Source organism: Erythrolamprus reginae, chromosome 7, assembly GCF_031021105.1.
Source record: "Erythrolamprus reginae isolate rEryReg1 chromosome 7, rEryReg1.hap1, whole genome shotgun sequence".
Lineage (NCBI taxonomy): Eukaryota > Metazoa > Chordata > Lepidosauria > Squamata > Dipsadidae > Erythrolamprus > Erythrolamprus reginae.
The window spans coordinates 15,769,278-15,792,019 of NC_091956.1; the positions used below are offsets into that span (position 1 = coordinate 15,769,278).

The 22,742-nt window shown below is 40.7% G+C and overlaps 1 protein-coding gene across 4 annotated transcripts in view; it reads right to left on the reverse strand.

The window, feature by feature from the left end:
* Nucleotides 1-22,742, reverse strand: part of TBC1D1 (TBC1 domain family member 1) — a 108,669-nt gene that overhangs the window by 12,680 nt on the left and 73,247 nt on the right. For 2 of the 4 annotated variants that reach the window (XM_070757094.1, XM_070757095.1), the window contains 6 exons: nucleotides 22,087-22,173; nucleotides 17,234-17,520; nucleotides 5,987-6,126; nucleotides 4,410-4,595; nucleotides 3,010-3,171; nucleotides 404-562 (listed from right to left, as the gene is read on the reverse strand). In XM_070757094.1, the coding sequence (XP_070613195.1) occupies nucleotides 404-562; nucleotides 3,010-3,171; nucleotides 4,410-4,595; nucleotides 5,987-6,126; nucleotides 17,234-17,520; nucleotides 22,087-22,173 (1,021 nt within the window). Of the gene's footprint in view, nucleotides 1-403; nucleotides 563-3,009; nucleotides 3,172-4,409; nucleotides 4,596-5,986; nucleotides 6,127-8,252; nucleotides 8,373-17,233; nucleotides 17,521-22,086; nucleotides 22,174-22,742 lie in introns of all 4 variants that reach the window. The other 2 variants (XM_070757097.1, XM_070757096.1) reach the window with 2 other exon arrangements.

A 22,742-nucleotide genomic window follows, 5' to 3' on the forward strand; every position in this document is an offset into this window, starting at 1 on the left:
ATTGCAGTTTAGGGGTTTAAAGTGTTAAGGGAAGGCTTGTGATACTGTTCATAGCCAAAAATAGTGTATTTACTTCCACATCTCTACATGGCGGAAATTCGACTTTCGCGGGCGGTCTCGGAACGCATCTCCCGCGAAAATCGAGGGAACACTGTACCTCATGATTCTTGACAAACATATATTTTCTTTTATGTACACTGAGAGTATATGCACAAAAGACAAATTCCTTGTGTGTCCAATACACTTGGCCAATAAAGAATTCTATTCTATTCTATTCTATTCTATTCTACTCTACTCTACTCTACTCTACTCTACTCTATTCTTCAAGCAGTTACAGATAACGGAGAACAGTTAGTTTCATTTTAGTTAGTTTAATAGCAGATTTGCTTGTGGGCAGGCTTACCTAAATCGATCAGAATTGCATGCTGCTGGGAAGTCAACTGTTTTAAGAGTTCTTTGTATGGCGTGTCCTTTGGATGTTGCTTATTTGGAAATGGATGCTTGAGTTGGTGCAGCTCAGCTAAAAAGTTCCATATCTCTCCCCGTTGTTGCCGAGGGACTCCTTTTTCAAAAGATTTTAAGAACAAACAAACAAAAAGAATTGTGGTGAATGAGCCACCAACATATGATATGGACCAACTGCCTGCTTTAAAAATAATTCATTGCTTTCAATGGGGATGCCCTTTCAAAAGGATCTTGAAAAAAAAAGGTTTGGCATCACTGATTTAGGCCATAACTAACATCGTAATTGTCACCTTTACTCCAGCAATATGATCATTAAAAGTCCAAAGCATGATACATCTATTCAATAACAAACTGTACTTTTCGGCATATAAGACGCACCCTTTTATTTATTTATTTATTTATTGGATTTGTATGCCGCCCCTCTCCGCAGACTTGGGGCGGCTAACAACAGTAATAAAACAGCATATAATAATAATCCAATACTAAAAACATTTAAAAACCCATTATTATAAAAACCAAACATACATACAGATATACCATGCATAAAATTGTAAAGGCCTAGGGGGAAAGAGTATCTCAATTCCCCCATGCCTGGTGGCAGAGGTGGGTTTTAAGCAGCTTACGAAAGGCAAGGAGAGTGGGGGCAATTCTAATCTCTGGGGAGAGTTGGTTCCAGAGGGCCGGGGCTGCTACAGAGAAGGCTCTTCCCCTGGGTCCCGCCAAGAGACATTTTTTAGTTGACGGGACCCGGAGAAGACCCACTCTGTGGGACCTAACTGGTCGCTGGGATTCGTGCAGCAGAAGGCGGTCCGTGAGATAATCTGGTCCGGTGCCATGAAGGGCTTTATAGGTCATAACTAACACTTTGAATTGTGACCGGAAACTGATCAGCAACCAATGCAGACTGCGGAGTGTTGGTGTAACATGGGCATATTTGGGAAAGCCCCTGATTGCTCTCGCAGCTGCATTCCTCCCTAAAAGAGGCTGATGCGTCTTATACTCTGAATGTAGCTATCCCTCCGCCCCCAGCCCTATCTAGCTGCTAACCATCTCCCCAGCCTTGCAGGCTCTTTCATTGTTTCTCTCTGTGAAGAATGTTTTTCAAGCCCTAAGTCTTTGCAGAGTTTTTTCGGTTGCTCTAATTTGCTCTGAAGAAGTTTTTTTCCAGCCCTAACCAGGTGCTAACAATGTTCCCAGTTTTACCAGCTTGCAAGTTCTTTCATTGTTACTCTCTGCGAAGAATGTTTTCCAAACCATGTCTTTGTAGGATTGTTTTTTCATTGCTTTATTTGCTCCAGATGTTTCTTTCCAGCCCTAACCAGGTGCTATTAATGTTCCCAAGCTCTTTCATTGTCACTCTCTGGGAAGAAGAATGTCTTCCAAGCCCTAAGTCTTTGCAGGTTTTTTCCATTGCTCTACTTGCTCCAACTGTTTCTTTCCAGGTGCTAACGATGTTCCCAGCTTTTACTAGCTTGCAAGCTCTTTCATATTTACTGTCTCAGAATAAAGACCATCACCCTGGGTGGGGAATCACTAACCCCCTCAGAGAGGGTCCACAACTTGGGCGTCCTCCTCGATCCACAGCTCATATTAGAGAAACATCTTTCAGCTGTGGCGAGGGGGGCGTTTGCCCAGGTTCGCCTGGTGCACCAGTTGCAGCCCTATTTGGACTGGGACTCACTGCTCACAGTCACTCATGCCCTCATCATCTCGAGGCTCGACTACTGTAATGCTCTCTACATGGGGCTACCTTTGAAAAGTGTTCGGAAACTTCAGATCGTGCAGAATGCAGCTGCGAGAACTATCATGGGCTTTCCTAAATACGCCCATGTCACACCAACATCAGTTTCCGGTCACAATTCAAAGTGTTGGTTATGACCTATAAAGCCCTTCATGGCACCGGACCAGAGTATCTCCGGGACCACCTTCTGCCGCACGAATCCAAGCGACCGGTTAGGTCCCACAGAGTTGGCCTTCTCCAGGTCCCGTCAACCAATGTCGTTTGGCGGGACCCAGGGGAAGAGCCTTCTCTGTGGCGGCCCCAATCCTTTGGAACCAACTCCCCCCAGATATCAGAGTTGCCCCCACCCTCCTAGCCTTTCGTAAGCTCCTTAAAACCCACCTCTGTCGTCAGGCATGGGGGAATTGACACTTTCTCTCCCCCTAGGTTTATAAAATGTATGCATGGTATGCTAGTATGTATGATTGGTTTCTAAATTGGGGTTTTAAATTAACTTAAATATTAGATTTGTTTACATTGTATTATTATTGCTGTGAGCCGCCCCGAGTCTGCGGAGAGGGGCGGCATACAAATCTGATTAATAAATAATAAATAAATAAAGGGTTTTTTAAGCCCTTCACCAGGGGAGGAAAATAATGTGCTGAAGCTGACCAGACTAAGGACGCTAGCCTTATACTCTGGTGCGTCTTATACTCCGAAAAACATGGCACTATATTCTTATAAACAATGACTGCATCTGTTTAAAAAGATAATCCTACACTTTCCGAAGCACCAACACATTGGCATCCCTCGAGATCCCTCACCTTTCTCAACCGCAGTGTGTATTTTTTCCATGTCAAACTTGACCTTTGACCTTCCTGGTGTGTTCAGCATTTTATCCCAGGCGGATATTACTTCTTTGAGACATGGAGTAATTTCTTCATAATCAAGCTTCAGGCGCTTATTTAGCAGATCATTTTCGGAAGCTAGAAGAGAAAAAAAGAAGGACAGGTCAAAAGACAGGCGCATCAACACATTTTCTGCAAATGTCTGCCTGCCTGCCTATCTCTCTTTCTCTTTCTCTGTCTGTCTGTCTCCCTACCTATCTATATCTATGTCTATATATCTATATCTACATATCTATATCTATATCTATATCTATATCTATCTATAGAATAGAATAGAATAGAATAGAATAGAATTTTATTGGCCAAGTGTGATTGGATACACAAGGAATTTTTCTTGGTGCATATGCTCTCAGTGTACATAAAAGAAAAAGATACATTTGTCAAGAATATATATCTATATCTATATCTACATCTATCTATCTATCTATCTATCTATCTATCTATCTATCTATCTATCTATCTATCTATCTATCTATCTATCTATCTATCTATCTATCTATCTATCTATCTATCTCTACTTACCTACCTACCTAATCTCTCTCTTTCCCCTTTCTTTATCTACCTCTACCTAATCTCTCTTTCTCTCTGTCTTTCTCTACTTACCTACCTAATCTCTCTCTCTCTCTTTATCTAATCTCTCTTTCTCTCTCTATTTACCTACCATATATCGAAACGTTGCCAGAAATATCTGAATCCTATACGGAAAGAAACCCGAATATGCCGTATATATCCTTACCTGCCTTCCTGCCTTCCGGCCTATCATCTGTCTGTCTGCCAGTCCGTCCGTCCGTCCGTCCATCCATCCATCCATCCATCCATCCATCCATCCATCCATCCATCTATCTAATCTCTCTCCCCCCTCTCTTTCTCTACCTACCTACCTATCTAATCTACCTAATCTTTCTCTCCCCACCTCCCTCCCTCCCATTTATAATTTATATAGTCTATCTATCTAATCTAATTTATAAGCTTGAAGAGAGAAGGTTTTCAAAAATAAAGACAAGGCAAGGCATACTAAGATGACAATATAATTTGAAACGAAAGAATCCATTTTTTTTTTGAAGGATTGAAAAGAGACAAAAGTCTGAGCTCCCTTATCAGCCCTTCCAGGAATAAGACTTAAAAGCTTGCCATTTTAAAAAATAAACAAAGTGTCTATCAGGATAAAATAAACTCAGTATGGGTAAAGTATTGAGGATTATTAAACCCAGCAAGCAATGCATAACATGCTATCTTTAAATGACCTTTTTCGTGTCTTTGGTACAAATAACAAAAATATATATGTATTTTTTTTTTTGGAGAAATTTGGCATTTACCTTGCAGTTTTTGGTTTTCCTTTTCCATCCTGAGGAGGAGGATCTGCTGAAGAATGGCTTTTTTCCAAAGTTCCCTCAACTCCTCCGATGTCTTTTTTCTGTCTTCTTTGGTTGCTCCGAAAGGACCATCTTCACAAACTGGCAGTAATGGTGATCTAGGGGCCAATTCTCCCAATTCGGGATAATCTTATTAGAAAAAAAGAGGGGGGAATTTTTTTTTTACTTTGAAAATTTGTCTGAATTCCTAGATCAATCCTAAGCCTTGGGAAAATAATTATTAGAAGAGGAATGGTCGGGAGGAAGCTGAAAATCTAACAAGACTCTCTGTCTGCTAATAGTGTAATAAACATTAGATTATATTATATTATTAGAAACATAAAAACATAAAAGATTGACGGCAGAAAAAGATCTCACGGTCCATCTAATCTGCCCTTATACTATTTCCCGTATTTTATCTTAGGATGGATATATGTTTATCCCAGGCATGTTTAAATTCAATTACTGTGGATTTACTAACCACATAAGCTGGAAGCTTGTTCCAAGCATCTATCACTCTTTCAGTCAAATAATATTTTCTCACGTTGCTTCTGATCTTTCCAACAACTAACCTTAGATTGTGCCCCCTTCTTCTTGTGTTCACTTTCCTATTAAAAATACCTGAATGACCAAGAAGAATCTGATTTTTATATTATTTGGAATATAGTTTATAAGTGGATAGATAAAAATAAAAATTAAAATTAAATGTTATGAGAAATGTATGAATATATTGAAATGACTTTAGAATTTTTTCTTTTGATTAATTCAATTTTATGTTTATTAGCATATATAAACAAAATTCTTCTTTTCATCTAGATTAATATGTTGACTTAATGAACTAAGAATATATTCTTTTTCTGTATTTAAAATTAACTCTAAGAAGAAAGGGGTAATTGTAACCCCTACTACATGTTTAAATGTTTGTATGTCTGTGTGTTTTTTTTAATGAAAAAATCAATAAAGTTTATTAAAAAAAATACTTCCCTCCTGAACCTTATTTAATTCTTTAACATATTTAAATATTCTGATCATGTCCCCCCCCTTTTCCTACTGTCCTCCAGACTATGCAGATTGAATTAATTAAGTCTTTCCTGATATGTTTTATGCTTAAGACCTTCTACCATTTTTGTAGCCCGTCTTTGGACCAATTCAATTTGATCCATATCTTTTTGTAGATGAGGTCTCCAGAACTAAACACAGTACTCCAAATGTGGTCTCACCAGCGCTCTATACAGCGGGATTGCAATCTCCCTCTTCTTGCTTGTTATACCTCTAGTTATGCAGCCAAGCATTCTACTTGCTTTCCCTACTGCCTTATTAGAGTTGGAAGGGACCTTGTAGGTCATCTAGTCCACCTCCCCACTCATATGGAGCCCACCACTGAATATCAGAAAAAATTGATAAGAAAAGTATGTACTTAATATTACACCTCTTAACAGCAACAAGGATTATATTCGCATAATACTGGAAAAATGAAGATATACTGCAAGATGAAGAGATAGTTAGGAAGATAGTAGATCTCTTTAGCTGATGGATTTTACCTTCATGCCAATTGGAAGATTCACATCCTTTTTGAGGTGTTGCCACTCTTAAAAATATCTGTTGCCTCCAAGAATGCCGTCGAGCCTTCACTGGGGTCTCGGGTACCAAATCTGCTTCACTGGACTTGGATTTGTTATCCCTAAAATCAGAAGTCACAGAATTTATTTATTTGTAGCTACCATAGCAAAACAGGTTTTGTTTGTCACGCTGAGTATTGACAGCCCCAGAGACATTCTGGGTCATTCAGAGTTATTCAGTAATTAAATAGTTAACAGTGTGTTTTATTAGCTCCTCCTATTATGATGTAAAATCCTGCCACATCATTCATGTATCATTTCCGTCTTGTTGAGATTCTCCATATTGTCTTTTATATTCTCTGTTAGCTGCCATGATGTAAGATGCATCTAATATGCCTCTTAAGGCATTCCATTATATTTTATTGTTTTTGTAATAAAAGAAACTTCGTTTGAAAGCAGATTCTCTCTCTTAATCCATCGACTCTCAGAAATGATTTATTATGGTCCACGCGGGCTGTAATTTATCTCTATTTCTGTCATGGTAGCAGAGGATGGTTTCGATGTCATTGTTTTGGTTTTTTTAAATTTTCGAATGAAACAAAGATACAAATTCTCTAAGGAGCCTTGAGTGCAAATCCAAATCGGAAAGAGAAAATTACTCAGCTTTGTTCTTTAAATATTGAGCTTCTTTGCAGAAATTACTCAATATTGGATGTTTTGAATTGTCCAAATATTCAGAGCACTCTCTTACGGCTCACACTTAAAACCTTTTAATTAGTTTGTTGAAGTATAAAATACAAAGGAAAAAAACATGGAAAAGTAAGAAGAGAGGAAGGGAAAAAGAAGGGAGAGGGGGAAAAGGGAAAAAAGGCACAGTCAAAGATAACAACATTACAATTACATTTTTTTTGCTTTTACACAGCACTATGTAGAAGCCATTTCTACAACAATAAGCCTAATTTACAAAAAAAATAAGTCGAATTTACAAAAACAGAATCAAAATTTCATATATTTTTTTCTTTCATTGCAAACACAAAATCCAGAAGCAATTAAATGTAATCACTTTTTTGGATAAAAGAAACATTTCAACCATTTCAACTTACCTTGCTGCGGTAAATAATACAGCATTCATTCCATGGGTAAAATTCAGCAGGTTCTGACAGGTTCTGGAGAACCGGTAGCAGAAATTTTGAGTGGTTTAGAGAACCAGCAAATACCACCTCTGGCTGGCCCCAAAATGGGGAGGGGATGGGGATTTTGCAGTATCCTTCTCCCTGGAGTGGGGAGGGAATGGGGATTTTGCAGTATCCTTCCCCTGGAGTGGGGAGGGAATGGGGATTTTCTAGTATCCTTCCCTTGCTACACTCACCAAGCCATGCCCACAGAACCAGTAAAGAAAATTTTTCAATTTCACCCCTGATTCATTCTCATATTATAGTTACCGTACTCATGACATAGAGCAGTAATGGCGAACCTTTTTGGTTCACGTCCCAAAAGGGCTATTCTATTCTATTCTATTCTACTCTATTCTAATTCCATTCCATTCTACAGTATTTCTATTCTATATTTCTAACCTACCCTACCCTACCCTATTCTAATTCTAATTCCATTCCATATTTCTATTCTATATTTCTATCCTATCCTACCCTATTCTAATTCTAATTCCATTCCATTCTATTCAATTCTATATTTCTATTCTATATTTCTACCCTACCCTACACTGCCCTACCCTACCCTACTCTAATTCTAATTCCATTCCATATTTCTATTCTATATTTCTATCCTACCCTATTCTAATTCTAATTCCATTCCATTCTATATTTCTATTCTATATTTTTATCCTATCCTACCCCACCCTACCATAATCTATTCCTGAGAAGTATTCCATCTATTTTACAGGTTAAAGTCATTCCATGTCCCTAATTTTCCACTGAAAAGTTAGGAACTCGTTTGGTAAGTGATACTGGTTCCCCCCTTGACATTTCTCATCAGAAGGTCACAAAAGTTGATCCCATGACCTCCTTATCTGTCCCGGTAGCAATCTGATACTGCTCCCCATCATCCTGGGGTAGCCCAAATCGTAGAAGATCCCAACAGCCAGCCAGTTTTGTGCTAGGGCCAGGAACAAGACATGTAGCTGATCTCAAATGTGAAGACATTTTTTTCTCATTTGAACCAACAACTTCAACTGCTAAACTTCTTCTTTCTGAACCAGAGATCCATTGAAAGAGCAGGCCCACCCACCTACCTGGTGGACTTCCTAAAGTCAGACGTGACATTTTCATCTACTGGAGCCAAGAATTTTAAGAAATTTGGTACAGAAGAGGAAGAATGAAGTTTTTTCTGGAAAGAGGACCGGTAGTAGGTGCTGGGCGTAATCGAAAAGGGCAGCTCAAAACGAGAGAAGTTTAACGTGACGGGAAAAACAGACACAAAAAAGAGAGAACAATACAAACGAGAAAAGAATAAGCAACAAATTAGGAAAAATGCAATAGGAATCAAAGCAAAGCAAAGGCTAACATTGCTGTATAATTTTTTAAAGACAACTGTTTGGAGGCTGATTCCATTTTACAGGAAAGGCCACGGAACCACATCTGTTGTTGTCTTTGGACAGTGTGTTACAAACACTGAAAACAGGGTTAAAAAGAAGGCAGCAACAATTGCTGTTATGCCCAATATTGGAAGGATGGCAAACCTCCAAATGTATTGACTGATCAAATATACAGGTGCGCAGAAATGGACAAATTGACAATAGAATTAAAAGGACAAAATGAGTCGGATTATTATAAGGTTTGGACTAAATGGTACAACGGGAAAAATAAGAGAAAGGTGGCGTGAAAGTATGGGAAAGACTAAAAATAGGGGCAATGGAAATATATGATATATTGTAAATAGATATGTGAATAGCAAAGTATGAAATTTGGATGTAGATTTGTGAAAAAAATGTTATGATGTTTAAAGATAAAAAACAATTTTAAAAGGATAGAAGCAGTGTAGGGCTGCCAAAAATTTTACTGCCACACTGTGGGCATGGCTTATTGTGTGGGTGTGGCTTGCTGGCCATGTGACCAGGTGGGAGTGGCTTGACAATCATGTGACTGGGGGGGTGGCTTAAAGGTCGTGTGACTGGATAGGAGTGGCTTACCAACCAAGATAAGTTTTCAAATAGGTGCTTGGACTCTTTTTCAGTTGATTAAGTCTGTTAGTACATGGTACATAACGGTATTTGTGGTTGCCAAGTATGTTAAACTACCAATTGTAGTTTGTATTTTTACAGTTGCAATATCTCTTTAAGGACTTTGGCTGGTTTGCCATAAGAGGGCGCCAGCACCCTCTCCTGTCGATGATGCTGGATAGCTCAGTCACCTTTTTGTCTTTTACTTTGAGGGGGGAGTATTTTTCTGCTATGTGCGGTTTGTTGATTATTTCTGCTTTGTGCTTGTAGATATGTATATATGTAAATAATACTTGTTTAGCATATTAAGTCTGTGTCATTACTGGCTGTATCACACATCCACACTCGTCCTTAAACTCTGCTCAGCATATGTCAAAGGTCTCATAGCCTAGCTGCACCGAGACATAGCAACAAAGTCCCATTACTTGAATAGCCACAAAAAGGACAAGTGATAGGCAGCATGAGGAGCACAGGAACATTTTAAGGTTTTGTACTGAACCCACAAGGTTCAGTATGATAACAGATTAGGCAAGTAGCTCAATTTTCTTGAATTGCTATAAATGTTCAGTTCCAGATGATTAAAAGGATTAAAGCGTTTATGGATAAAAACATACTATTGAATTATTTCCTATTTTAAAAGTAATTAAGGATCATACTAAGGTAATAGAGAAGGAAGGACAATAAAAAAAACTATTAAGTATTTAATAAGTAATGCATACATTTACTACCCCCACTGCGTGCCCCCCCTCCTGGGAGGCAGCAGCCCATTACTTCTCATAACTAAGACTTGTTTCGGCTTAATTCATGACTTCTCTTTGCAATGTACCAAATGCCTCCGGTGAAAATCTTGGTGAACTGATGCCTTGCCAACCACACAGACCCCCATCCTCTCTCTCTCTCTCTCTCTCCTTCTCACCTCTTTGGCAAGACCTGCCTGCCTTGTTCTCCGCTTGAGTTATGCCTAATGCGCTTGAAGAAATTGGGTGAGGAGGCTGAGGATGGAAGTCGAGCTAGAGGAGGCAGGGCAGAAGTTGGTGATGCCTGACAGGTAGAAGGGTTAGAGCTGTTGGCAGCCCTGGTAAGGAGATTTCAAAGGAAGGGAGGAAGGGCAGAGAGGGAGGGAGGAAGACAAGGAGAGGCAAGGGAAGGGAAGAGAGGAGAGGGAAAGGGAAGAGAGGAGAGGGGAGAAAAAGGGAAGAGGAAAGGAAAGAAAGGAAAGGGGAAGGAGAGGAGAGGGGGGGAAAGCAAGAGAAAAGGAAAGGAAAGAGAAAAGGAGAGGAAAGGAAAGGAAGAAGAAAGGAAAGGGGTAGAAAATGGATACATGGGTGGAAGGAAGGAAGGAAGGAAAGAAAAAAAGAAGATAATGGAAGGCAAGAGAAGACCGGGAAAGGGAAAGGAAAGGCGAGATGGGGAATAGATGGATGGAAGGAAGGAAGGAAGGAAGGAGAGGGTGAAAAGAAAGGAAGGAAAGAAGGAAGGAGAGGGATGAATGGATAGAAGAAAGGAAGGAAGGAAAGAAGGAAGGAAGGAAGGAGAAGGAGATGTTGGATGAATGGATAGAAGAAAGAAGGAAGAAGGAAGGAAGGAAGGAAGGAGAGGGAGGTGAGTTGGATGAATGGATAGAAGAAAGCAGGAAAGAAGGAAGGACGGAAAAGGAAGGAGGGAGGGAGGGAGAGAGAGGGAGGTGAGTTGGATGAATGGATAGAAGAAAGCAGGAAAGAAGGAAGGAAGGCAAAGGAAGAAAGAAGGAAGGAAAGAGAGGGAGGTGAGAAGGATAAAGGGATGGAAAGAAGAAAGGAAGGAAGGAAGGTCAAATAAAGAATATGCACACAGAAAGGTAAAAACAAAGATATAACTCAACCTCTTTAATGAAGAGTAGAACCAATATGCACAGCAAGTGGCACCGAGAAGCCCTTCAAAGTACCTTTACTGAAACATGCTTCTCCTGCAATCTCTGCCTCTCACACGGATCTACTGATGGTGCATAATAATCATAAGGTCAGAATGAAGACAGGTAGACAGAATACACTGATGCATGGAGCAGGTATTGCTGCTTACAGCTTTCATGCTTGGCAGAAGTCAGGTTTTAAAAGGGGACTGTTTCCCAGCTCTTGAGAGGCTCAGTTTTGGAAAGCTTGGTGAGACACCAGAGTTGGGAAAAGAAATATAGGAACGGCATCAAGGCCAATTTTCTCTCTGGCACTCTATGTACCAATCCTGCACATCAAACTGTGCATGCGGAACATGCTGTTAGTAGAGCTCGAAAGGCAACCCCAGATGGTGCAAAGCTCAGGAAAGGAAGGCTAACACGCCAAGTTGTCCCAAAGTTCTGTGCTTTTTTGTCAAAGAGGCAACTGGACTTTCTGGGTTTTTTTCCCTTTGCTTTTGCTTTTCATGCAAGAAGATTCTTCGGCTCTGACTGAAGAAGCTTCCCTTCCCTACCATCCGGTCAGAACCAAAGAAGCTTCTTGCATGAGAAGCGAAATGTCTTCAAAGAAAAAGTAGAAAGTCCAGTTATCTCTTGAATTTTTTTTCCATTTTGGGATTCTATTCTGTTCTGTTCTAGTCCACATTCCATTATTCTCTTCTCTTCTCTTCTCTTCTCCTCTCTTGTCCTCTCCTTATCCTCTCTTTTCCTCTTATCCTCTCTTTTCCCTATTCTATTCTATTCCATTCCATTCTATGTCTAGACTCTATTCTGTTCTGTTCTGTCCTGTTCTATTCTATTCCATTCCATTCCATTCCATTCTATTCTATGTCTAGATTCTATTCTATTATGTTATGTTCTGTTCTATTCTATTCTATTCCATTCCATTCCATTCCATTCTATGTCTAGATTCTATTCTATTCTGTTCTGTCCTGTTCTATTCTATTCCATTCCATTCCATTCTATTCTATGTCTAGATTCTATTCTATTCTGTTCTGTTCTATTCTATTCCATTCCATTCCATTCTATTCTATGTCTAGATTCTATTCTATTCTGTTCTGTTCTGTTCTGTTCTATTCTATTCCATTCCATTCCATTCTATTCTATGTATAGATTCTATTCTGTTCTGTTCTATTCTATTCTAGTCTATATTCATTCCATTCCATTCCAGTCCATTCCATTCTATATAATCTAGTCTAATTTAGTCTAGTGTAGTCTAGTCAAATCTAGTCGTCCTGAGTACTGAGGTATTGGGCCGCATAGAAGTCTAATTAAATTAAATAAATAAATAAATAAATAAATAGTCTGGTCTAGTTTAGTCTAGTCTACTTTAATTTCTAGTCTAGTCTATATCCTATCCTATCCTATCCTATTCTATTCTATTCCTAGTCTAGTCTAGTCTCAGCCTTTTTCTGACAAAAATAGGGACATGCAATATATTGAGTTGTGACATGTTTGCTGAACCAGAGTTTTTACTCTATTAACTGAACGTAGATGAAGTTCAAATGACGCCGAAGGTCACTATAAAAGTCCCCGTATTTTCTCTCACCATTCCTCGTATGGGTTTGAAACCAACTGTCAAGCACGTGAAACAGAGAGCTTCCAAGAATTTGGACCAAGCCAAAGGGCAACATTCTGCTTTGTGCTGAACATAAAAGCAAGGCAAGACAACTTGATGTCCTAAATAAGAAGCCACTCTCTAAGATCTACAACTACTTCACTGCAAAAACATTTGGACTACCCACCTCGACCAAGGAAAATCCATTGATGCAATTTATATAGACTTTTGCAAAGCCTTCGACTCAATGGTCCATGACAAACTACTCCTAAAACTCAAATCCTATGGCATTTCAGGACTCCTCCACAACTGGATTACTGCATTCCTGTCAAACAGGCAACAAATTGTCAAAATTGGTAGCGCCATCTCCACCCCCGTCCCTGTCATAAGTGGCGTTCCCCATGAACTCTCTTCATTCTCTAAATCAATGACCTCTGTGACCATATCGAAAGCAACTGTGTTCTCTTTGCTGACGATGTGAAACTTTTCAACACCACTGACAACACACTCACTCTCCAAAAAGACCTGGACTTTGTTTCAGACTGGTCTAACACCTGGCAACTTCAAATATCAACCAACAAATGCTCTACCCTCCACATCAGCAAAAAGAATCCAAACCGCACATACGAACTGAATAAACAATCTCTCACTGCCAACCCACACTCAGTAAAAGACCTTGGAATACTAATATCGAATGACCTAAGTGCTAAATCCCACTGCAACAATATCCCCAAAAAAGCTTCTAGAGTTGTTAACCTGATCCTACGCAGCTTCTGCTCAGGCAATCTCACACTACTCACAAGAGCCTACAAAACTTTTGCCAGACCTATCCTAGACTACTGCTCATCTGTCTGGAACCCATACCACATCTCAGACATCAACACCCTTGAAAATGTCCAAAGATATTTCACCAGAAGAGCCCTTCACTCCTCCACTCGAAACAGAATATCCTATGTGTTCTGCCTGGGTCCCTCCAGAAGCAAACACCAACCCAAAAAGAGAAGCCAGACACACTGGTAAAAATCAAAGGCAGTTTATAGAATTCAAAGCAAACACAGGTAACAGAAAATGTCCTTACAAACAGGAACACGCTGAAACTTCAAAGATGTTTCATGAAGGCCATGAAGTAAAACAGGATTCTTGCTGTCAAAAACAATGCTGGAGATAACAAACATACGCCTCCCCCAAGTCTTCCAGTCTTCTAGGCCACAAGCCAAGATCAGAGACGCCGAGAAGCAAAGCAGCGTCACAGAACTTCCAGTTGATAACGCTCCACATGGCTGAAAGGGCTTGCCTGCCTTTTAAACCCTGCTGAGGAGAACCACACCCAAACCCAGCTGTTGCCAATTCAGTGATGCCAATACTTTTCTAATTGGTCCCGTCTCTGAGCTGCACGTCGCTGTCTCATGTCAATTATAGCCTGTGCTTCCTCATCCAATGAGGCCAGGCTACTGGCTGGGGAGAGGCCCCCCCCGGGGCTCTCAGGCTGCTCCCCCTCATCCTCTTCCTGACTTTCCTCTCCCCCGTCTGCCTGGTCTTCCCCCTTCTGTTCACTGTCCTCCTCCTCCGGGCCTGGATCCAGCAGCTGGTCCCTGAGGAGCCTCAGGCTGAATCACAACACTATGAAAATAGACTAACAATCCTGGGCCTAGAAAGCCTAGAACTATGGCGCCTAAAACACGATTTGAGTATTGCCCACAAGATCATATGCTGCAAAGTCCTACCGATCAATGGCTACTTCAGCTTCAACCGCAACAACACAAGAGCACTCAACAGATTCAAACTTAATACGAACCACTCCAAACTTGACTGTAAAAAATATGATTTCAACAATCGAGTTATCGAAGCGTGGAACTCATTGCCGGACTCAATTGTGTCAACCCCTAACCCCCAACATTTCTCCCTTAGACTCTCCACGATTGACCTCTCCAGGTTCCTAAGAGGTCAGTAAGGGGCGTACATAAGTGTACTGGTGTGCCTTTCGTCCCCTGTCCAATTGTCTTTCCTTTCTTTCACCTATCATATATATTCTCTTCCTTTCATATATCCTCTCCTCTAAGTTCACTTTACCCTTATATATATTACTACATGTCTATTTTTCTTCCTATGTATTTGTGTATTGGACAAATGAATAAATAAATAAATAAAATAAAATCTAAGGGAGATGACATCAAAGGCTAACCAACAACTCCACTTTTACTGAACAAGCCCTGTCTAGTTGGAAATACCATTGCGATAAATGTGGAAGAGACAGGGTTCAAAAAGAGGACAATGGAACGTCATTATTTCAGAATTTTAACGTTCCCCTTTTCATTTCCTATTTTACTGGTAACAATTCATCTTTTATTGTATTATTACAAGGGTCACCCAGAAAGTAATGCACCACATTTTTTTCTCCATCATTTATTTACTGAACACAATGAAACTTACACACAAGAAAGAAGGATGGTTCTTCTACACTCTCTATTTTTCCACGTAATCTCCATCCCATTCTATGGCCTTCCTCCAGCAAGACACAAGGTTGTGTATGCCCTGTTGGTACCACTCCTTGTTGTGGTCATGAAGCCTTGGAGCTCTGCCGAACCGTCCTCTAATGGCCTCACCCTCTGTGCCCAGCGAATAACCGTAATTATGTCGACTGCAGATTCACCATAAACTATACACAAACATTTGTGAATATTTCCAACAGTTTCTTTTTCCGCAGGGAGAAATTCAATGACGACACACTGCTTCTAACGTGCATCATTTACAGACACCATTTCAAAATACTGCTGCAGCTCCGCTCTCTTTCTGAAGAAATGCAAACTTTACACATGCACTCCTGACAATTCAAATAATGTACTGTATATCTAAAGTTTCGTATTCGTACCATTACTGTAGGCTGAGAAAAAAAATGTGGTGCATTGCTTTCTGGGCGACCCTCGTACATTTAGATGAGAAATAAAATCCGCCTTGGCTCGCATACACATTTGTAGCATTTCCAGGAAAGCCACAGGCCTGCCAGGAAATTTCTCCTTAGTTCTAGGTTGCTTCTCTCCTTCTTTAGTTTCCACCCATTGCTTCTTGTCCTGCCCTCAAATGCTTTGGAGAATAGCTTGACTCCCTCTTCATTGTGGCAACCCCTGAGATATTGGAACACTGCTATCATGTCACCCCTAGTCCTTCTTTTGATTAAACAAGACATACCCAGTTCCTGCAATTGTTCTTCATATGTTTTAGCCTTAAGACCCCTAATCATCGTTGTTGCTCTTCTCTGCACTTTATTTTTTTACATCTTTTACATCTCTGCACTCCACATCCTTTTTCACATTGTGAGACCAAATAATAGTAGGAGAACAAGAGATAGCAATCAGTGGTGGAGTCAAGATTGGAATCAGCCTGGAGTCCTTACATACTCATAAAGCATGTAAGCCCAACCTCCTCTTCAATTCCATGAACTCTTACCTAGGGCCAATCTAATGCTGACCATTAGTTGAGTAGACTGTTGTATTAAGAAATGTGTAATAAATCACGTTAACCATCATCCTACGTCCAAAATCACAAAAGATGCTTGCCTGCTCCTTCACCCAGTTAATAAGCGTAACCAATTCAATAATTAATAAAGACGACTTAGAAGTTGCATTCATGAAGCACATTCCCCATGGAAAGCAGATGCTGTTTAATCATCTCAACCAGTGATGGGTTTCAATTTCTTTTACTACCTTTTCTGTGGGCGTGGTTTGGCTTGGTGGGCGTGGCAGGGGAAGGATACTGCAAAATTTCAATTCCCTCCCCACTCCAGGGGAAGGTTACTGCAAAATCCCAATTTGCTTCTGATCAGCTGGGACCGCCTTCTGCCGCACGAATCCCAGCGACCGGTTAGGTCCCATAGAGTTGGCCTTCTCCGGGTCCTGTCGACTAAACAATGTCGTTTGGCGGGACCCAGGAGAAGAGCCTTCTCTGTGGCGGCCCCGACCCTCTGGAACCAGCTCCCCCCAGAGATTAGAACTGCCCCCACCCTCCTTGCCTTTCGTAAAGTTCTTAAGACCCATCTCTGCCCTCAGGCATGGGGGAACTGACACATCTCCCCCAGGCCTATACAGATTATACATGCTATGTTTGTGTGTATGTTTCCTTTTAATAATGGGTTTTTTAGTGTTTTTTAAATTATTAGATTTGTTCTTACATTGTTCTTGTTATTGTTGTGAGCCGCCCCGAGTTTACGGAGAGGGGTGGCATACAAATCTAATAAATAATAATAAATAATAATAATAATTGGGGAGGCAGAGAATAGATGGGGTGGGGCCAGACAGAGGTAGTATTTACCAGTTCTCTGAACTACTCAACATTTCTGCTACCAGTTCTCCGAACTATTCAAAATTCCCAGTACCGGTTCTCTGAGCTGCTCAAAATTTCCACTACCGGTTCTCCAGAACTGGTCAGAACCTGCTGAAACCCACCTCTGGTCTCAACGTTTCAAACCATGCTGTGGTTATGACAAAAGAATGAATCCTTCTCCTTTGTCAAAGGTGGACATACCTGTAAATATTTCCGCCCCCTGCCTCTCCCTTCCCCTGCTAGAAATCTTACTTTTGCTGGTTTGTAGTCTCTGTGGTCATGGAATGATACCTCAGAAGTTTCTTTTGTGAAACAGACGGAGAGCTTTCAACGGATTCAGACGACTCCTGGGTTTCCAACGGAACATGGCTCAGGGTGTTGGCTCGTCTCCTGAAGGCCTGGTAGGATGATTGGGCAGGGTGTTCTTCAAATGGTCCATCGGATGAGATTGAGAGAAGGTCAAGATTGTCCACCGATCCATTTGGTTTTAGAGAGCCATCTGGGGGGAAATGGTTCTCCTGGTCGCCGACAGATGTTTCCTGTCGAACGGAGCAAAAACTGTGAATGATCTCATCAGCAAAACCCAAATCAAAGTTTCATTTCTTTCTGTCTTGACCACAAAACCCAGAAGTGGTTTCCAAATGGGGGTGTGTTTTCTTTTCTTTGATTAAAGAAGCTAATTTAGCCATCACTGATGGAGCCAATCATCCATTTTACCTCGCACTTTCTCTTCTTCCCTTTTCCCCCTCCACTATTTTCCTACTATTTTCATTTTCCTCTGTGTCTTATATTCCGATCAATTAACATTGGATGCAAGAACTTGGGCTGCTAACCACCATTCCCTGTAGGCTGCGCACACCTGTGCCAGCGCACCCCAAAACGCCCCCCCCCCGCACGCCCTTTTCCAAGGGCGCGCACGAAGCTGCGGCCGCCCCTGCCCCCCCACACCTCTAGCCCCCTCGCGCCCCTGGCTACTCACCGCTGCCCCCTGCCCGCCCGTCCGATCCGCCTCTCTTTCTCCTCTGCTGCAAGAGAGGCGGGGCAGGTGTTCCCACAGCGGGGGGCCGGCGAAGACGATTTACAATGTCGGACGCGTGGGCTGGCGCGTGCTCTCCCCATCCCCCTGCCAGCCCGCCCAGAACATTCAAAGTAAGAGTGATGGGTTTTCTTATTTTGAATGTTCCGGGCAGGCTGGCAGGGAGATGGGGAGAGCGCGCGCCGGCCCGCATGTCCGACATTGTAAATCACTTTCGCCAGCCTCCAGAGAACGAGAGTGAGAGCGACAGAGCAAGATAGAGAGAAAGTGAGAAAGAGAGAGAGAGAGAAAGTGGGGGGAGAGAAAGAGATAGCAAGAGAGAGAGAACGAGAGAGAGAAAGAGTGAGAGAAAGAAAACAAGAGAGGGAAAGTGAGAAAAAGAGAGAGAGCAAGAGGGGGAGAGATAGAGAAAGAGAGAGAAAGAAAGAAAGAAAGAAAGAGAGATGAGAGAGGAAGGAAGAGAGTGAGAGAGAGGAAGAAAGAGAGAGAGAGAAGAGTGGAAGGAAGAGAGAGAGAGAAATGATAGAAAAAAGGGGGAGAAAAAAAGAGAAATGAGAAAATGATTGAGGCAGAGAATGACAGGAAAGAGAGAGAAACAGAGAGAGAAGTGACTCTTGATTTAAAGCATATGGTAAAAGCACTTAAATAATAACAGAGAAAAACCCCCCAGCCCTCACCTGTTTTTATTAATAGTTTTGCTGGCTGTTTTAGTTTTAATAGTAATGGATTTTGGTTTTTTTTAATTATTAATTTCTTTTAATAAAAAAGAAAGGATTTTTTCTTATTTATTTATTTGTTTATTATTTATTTATTTATTTATTTATTTATTTACTTACTTACTTACTTACTTACTTACTTACTTACTTACTTACTTACTTATTTATTTATTCTATGCTGCCCAGTCCCAAAGTTATCTAACTTTCTCTTGAACGTGAAACCCGGTCTTTACCATCATAAGGTGTAATTAGTCCAGAAAGACACACACCACACGATAGAAGGAAAACTTACTTACTTACTTACTTACTTACTTACTTACTTATTTATACTTCTATGCCGCCCAGTCCCAAAGGGACTGTCGCTCAGACACTATACTTTTCCGTCCACACCGAAAAAAATTAGAGGGAACATTGCTGCTAACCCAGTGCTTCTCAATTATTTTCTGTTATGTCCCCCCCCCCCCCCAGAAGAAGTAAACATTTCATGCCCCCCAAACTCTCTGCCGGCGTGCGTCTCGGAGCCCACTCCACCTGATTTTCTAAATTCAAACAGCCTTTACTCACACGAAAAACTGATCAAATTACTCAGGAACAAATCAGTTATTTTGAATTTGTAGATGCAAGGATCGTTTTTGCACAAAAATGGAAAGAAAAGGAAATTCCAAACAGACGAAGAGGTCTTTAGGAAGATTATGGAATGTGCAGAATTAGATATGAGGAGGAGGAGGTTGAATAACCAAGTTGAAAAAGAATTTTATAAAACTTGGCAGAGGGGTTTATAGCTGCTGGAACACAAAAAAAGACTTTTAAAAGATATTAATATAAAGTGTTAAATAGTTAAATTTACTAGATTGTGTTGTGGTTAGCTCTGGCCCAGCTCCTGCCCCAAGGACTGTGGATGTGGGGGAGACATCCACATGCTGCAGGCCTGTTTTGCCCCCAGTGGAATCTGCTGTGGAAGGCTCCTCTGACCAAGAAGACATGAGTGACAGGGAGGAGGAGAGTGTGGCAGACAGCTCAGAAGGAGATCAATTATCTAGCTCCTCCTTGGATTCAGAACAAGAGTTAATGATACAGCCACGCATGCGGAGAGCGATGCATAGGCAACAACATCCGAGAGATTATTATCAAAGAAAATGAGGCCACCTGTGGTTGGGTGGGGCTGTGGTAATTAGTGAGGCTGCTATAAATAGCAGCCTGTGGGTTTGGCCATTGTGGAGGATTATCTGATCGTTGTGTTTCGTGACTGCTTTACTGATTTTGACTTTTTGTGTGCTGATTTTTCCCCGCTTTGAAACTAAACCAGAGCAAAGTGTGTTTCACTTTGTGAAAGAAGAAGGACTGTGAATTGCCTCACAGCTGCAAGCTAAGTATCACAGAACTGATAAGGGACTTGTACAAATTACCAGTTTGTTTGGAGACCAGTGCTCTTTGCTATACCAAAAGAGGGCTTAGTTTAAGTGAATTTTCATTATAAAGAACATTGTTTTGAATTTTCAAATGTGTGTGTGTCTGAAATTTGTACCTGTGAATTTTTGGGAGGAGTCTACCAGAGAGCCCGACAGAACAAGATTGAATATACCATATAGAGATATTTGATAAATAAGATCTTTTTTTTCTGAATTGGTTTAAACCACAATTATATAATTGGTAGAAAGTATTGAAAAGTTAAAATTTCTATGATAGCATATATTATATAGAGATATTTGATTGATATGTTTACTTTTCTGTATTGATCTTAACTATAATTAGATTTTTTTTCTGTATTAAGAAGACTTCTATGTTGAGCGGAGCAATTGTAGCTCCTTTTTATGTTAAACATTGTACGTCTTGTTATGTCTTTTATTCTAAAAAATTAATAGTTTTTTTAAAAAATGAATTTGCATTGGAAACGTGGCGGATACCAGGCACAAGGTAGTTTTCTCAACAAAGACACGACAGCAGGAGTTCTTTCTTCAGAAGGTTCTTTTGCTTCTTCAGTATACTCTGCTATATTACAGAACAAACCACCAACCAACGAACCACTATCAGACCACACTATATTACACTACTAAACAAACCATCATACCAGACCACACCCAAACAAAAGGTGTGTTACATTATTTACATGTACTGACCCAGTGTTTTTCAACCGGTGTGCCACAGAACACTAGTGTGCCACGGCACATGGTCAGGTGTGCTGCGAGAGGGGAGAGAGAAAGAGAGAGAGAAAGAGAAAGAAAGCAAGAGAGAGAAAGAAAGCAAGAGAGAGAGAAAGAGAGAGAAAGAATGCAAGAGAGAGAAAGCAAGAGAGAGAAAGAAAGCAAAAGAGAGTATGTGTGTGAGAGAGAAAGAGAGAGAAATCAAGAGAGAGAAAGAGAGAGAAAGAAAGCAACAGAGAGAAAGAAATCAAGAGAGAGAGAGAAAGAAAGAAAGAGAAAGAAAGCAAAAGAGAGAGTGTGAGAGAGAGAGAGAAAGAGAAAGAAAGCAAGAGAGAGAAAGAAAGCAAGAGAGAGAGAAAAAGAGAGAAAGAAAGAAAGAAAGAAAGAGAGAGAAAGAAAGCAAAAGAGAGAGTGTGTGAGAAAGAGAGAGAAAGAAATCAAGAGAGAGAGAAAGAGAGTGAGTGAGTGACAGAGAGAAAGAAAGCAAGAAAGAGAGAGAGAGAGAGAAGGAGAGGAAGGGAGAAAGAGAGAGAAATGAGAAAAAAAGGGGAGAAAAAAGAGAGATGAGAAAATGATTGAGGCAGAGAATGAAAGGAAAGAGAGAGAAACAAAAGAGAGAGAGAGAAGTGACTCTTGATTTAAAGCATATGATAAAAAGCACCCAAAGAATAAGAGAGGGAAAACCCCCAGCCCTCACCTGTTTCTGGAAATGGTTCAAGAGTGTGTATACACACACACACAAGGGGGGATAACATGTATAATATGTACTGTCTTAGAGTGTCATTTTGTGTAATTTTAGTTGGTGGTGTGCCGCAGGATTTTGTAAATGTAAAAAATGTGCCGCGGCTCAAAAAAGGTTGAAAATCACTGTACTGACCAATCAGATCATAGAACAGATTGCATCATTCTGCTGAAGCACCATGACTCAGCATTCACTTTACGTCTGCTCTACTTGTAATATTACTTCAGGTGTATATCCTAACAACTGATACAATATTAAGTAATTATTCAGATGTACATATATATGGTAAGTAGATAGGCCTATTTTTCAGGCTCAGCAGCACATTTAGGATCAAGTGGTTTTGATCTTTACAAATAAAATATAATAATTACAGCAGGAATTTATCAGAAGTTAAATATTTTATGAAAGAAAACTGTAAAGTGAACCAATTCTCTTGCTTGTGTTGGTTTTACATGGAACAATTCACTTACTTTACTTATAGTACTGAGCGTGCTGGATAAGGAACTGTCCAAATCAATACTTTCAGAAGTTTCCAGGAGGTTCTTGCTTTTATTTCCCTGCCAAGAAAACTCTGGTATTATTATATGTATTTAAAAAGATAAAGATATACAATACATACAGGGGTGAAATTCAGCAGGTTCTGACAGGTTCTGGAGAACTAGTAGCAGAGATTTTTAATAGCAAATACCACTCTTGGCCAGCCCGAGAGTGGGGTGGGAAGGGAGATTTTGCAGGAGTGGGGAGTTAATGGGGATTTTGCAGTATCCTTCCCCTGGAGTGGGGTGGGAATGGAGATGTTGCAGTATCCTTCCCCTGGAGTGGGAAGGGAATGGAGATTTTACAGTACCCTTCCCCTAGAGTGGGGTGGGAATGGAGATTTTGCAGTATCCTTCTCCTGGAGTGGGAAGGGAATGGAGATTTTGCAGTATCCTAGATTTAATTTAATTAAACAATGTCATGGCACCGGGCCAGACTATCTCAGGGACCGCCTTCTGCTGCACGAATCCCAGCGACCAGTTAGGTCCCACAGAGTGGGTCTTCTCCGGGTCCCATCAACTAAACAATGTCGCTTGGCGGGACCTAGGGGAAGAGCCACCCTCCTTGCCTTTCGTAAGCTTCTTAAAAC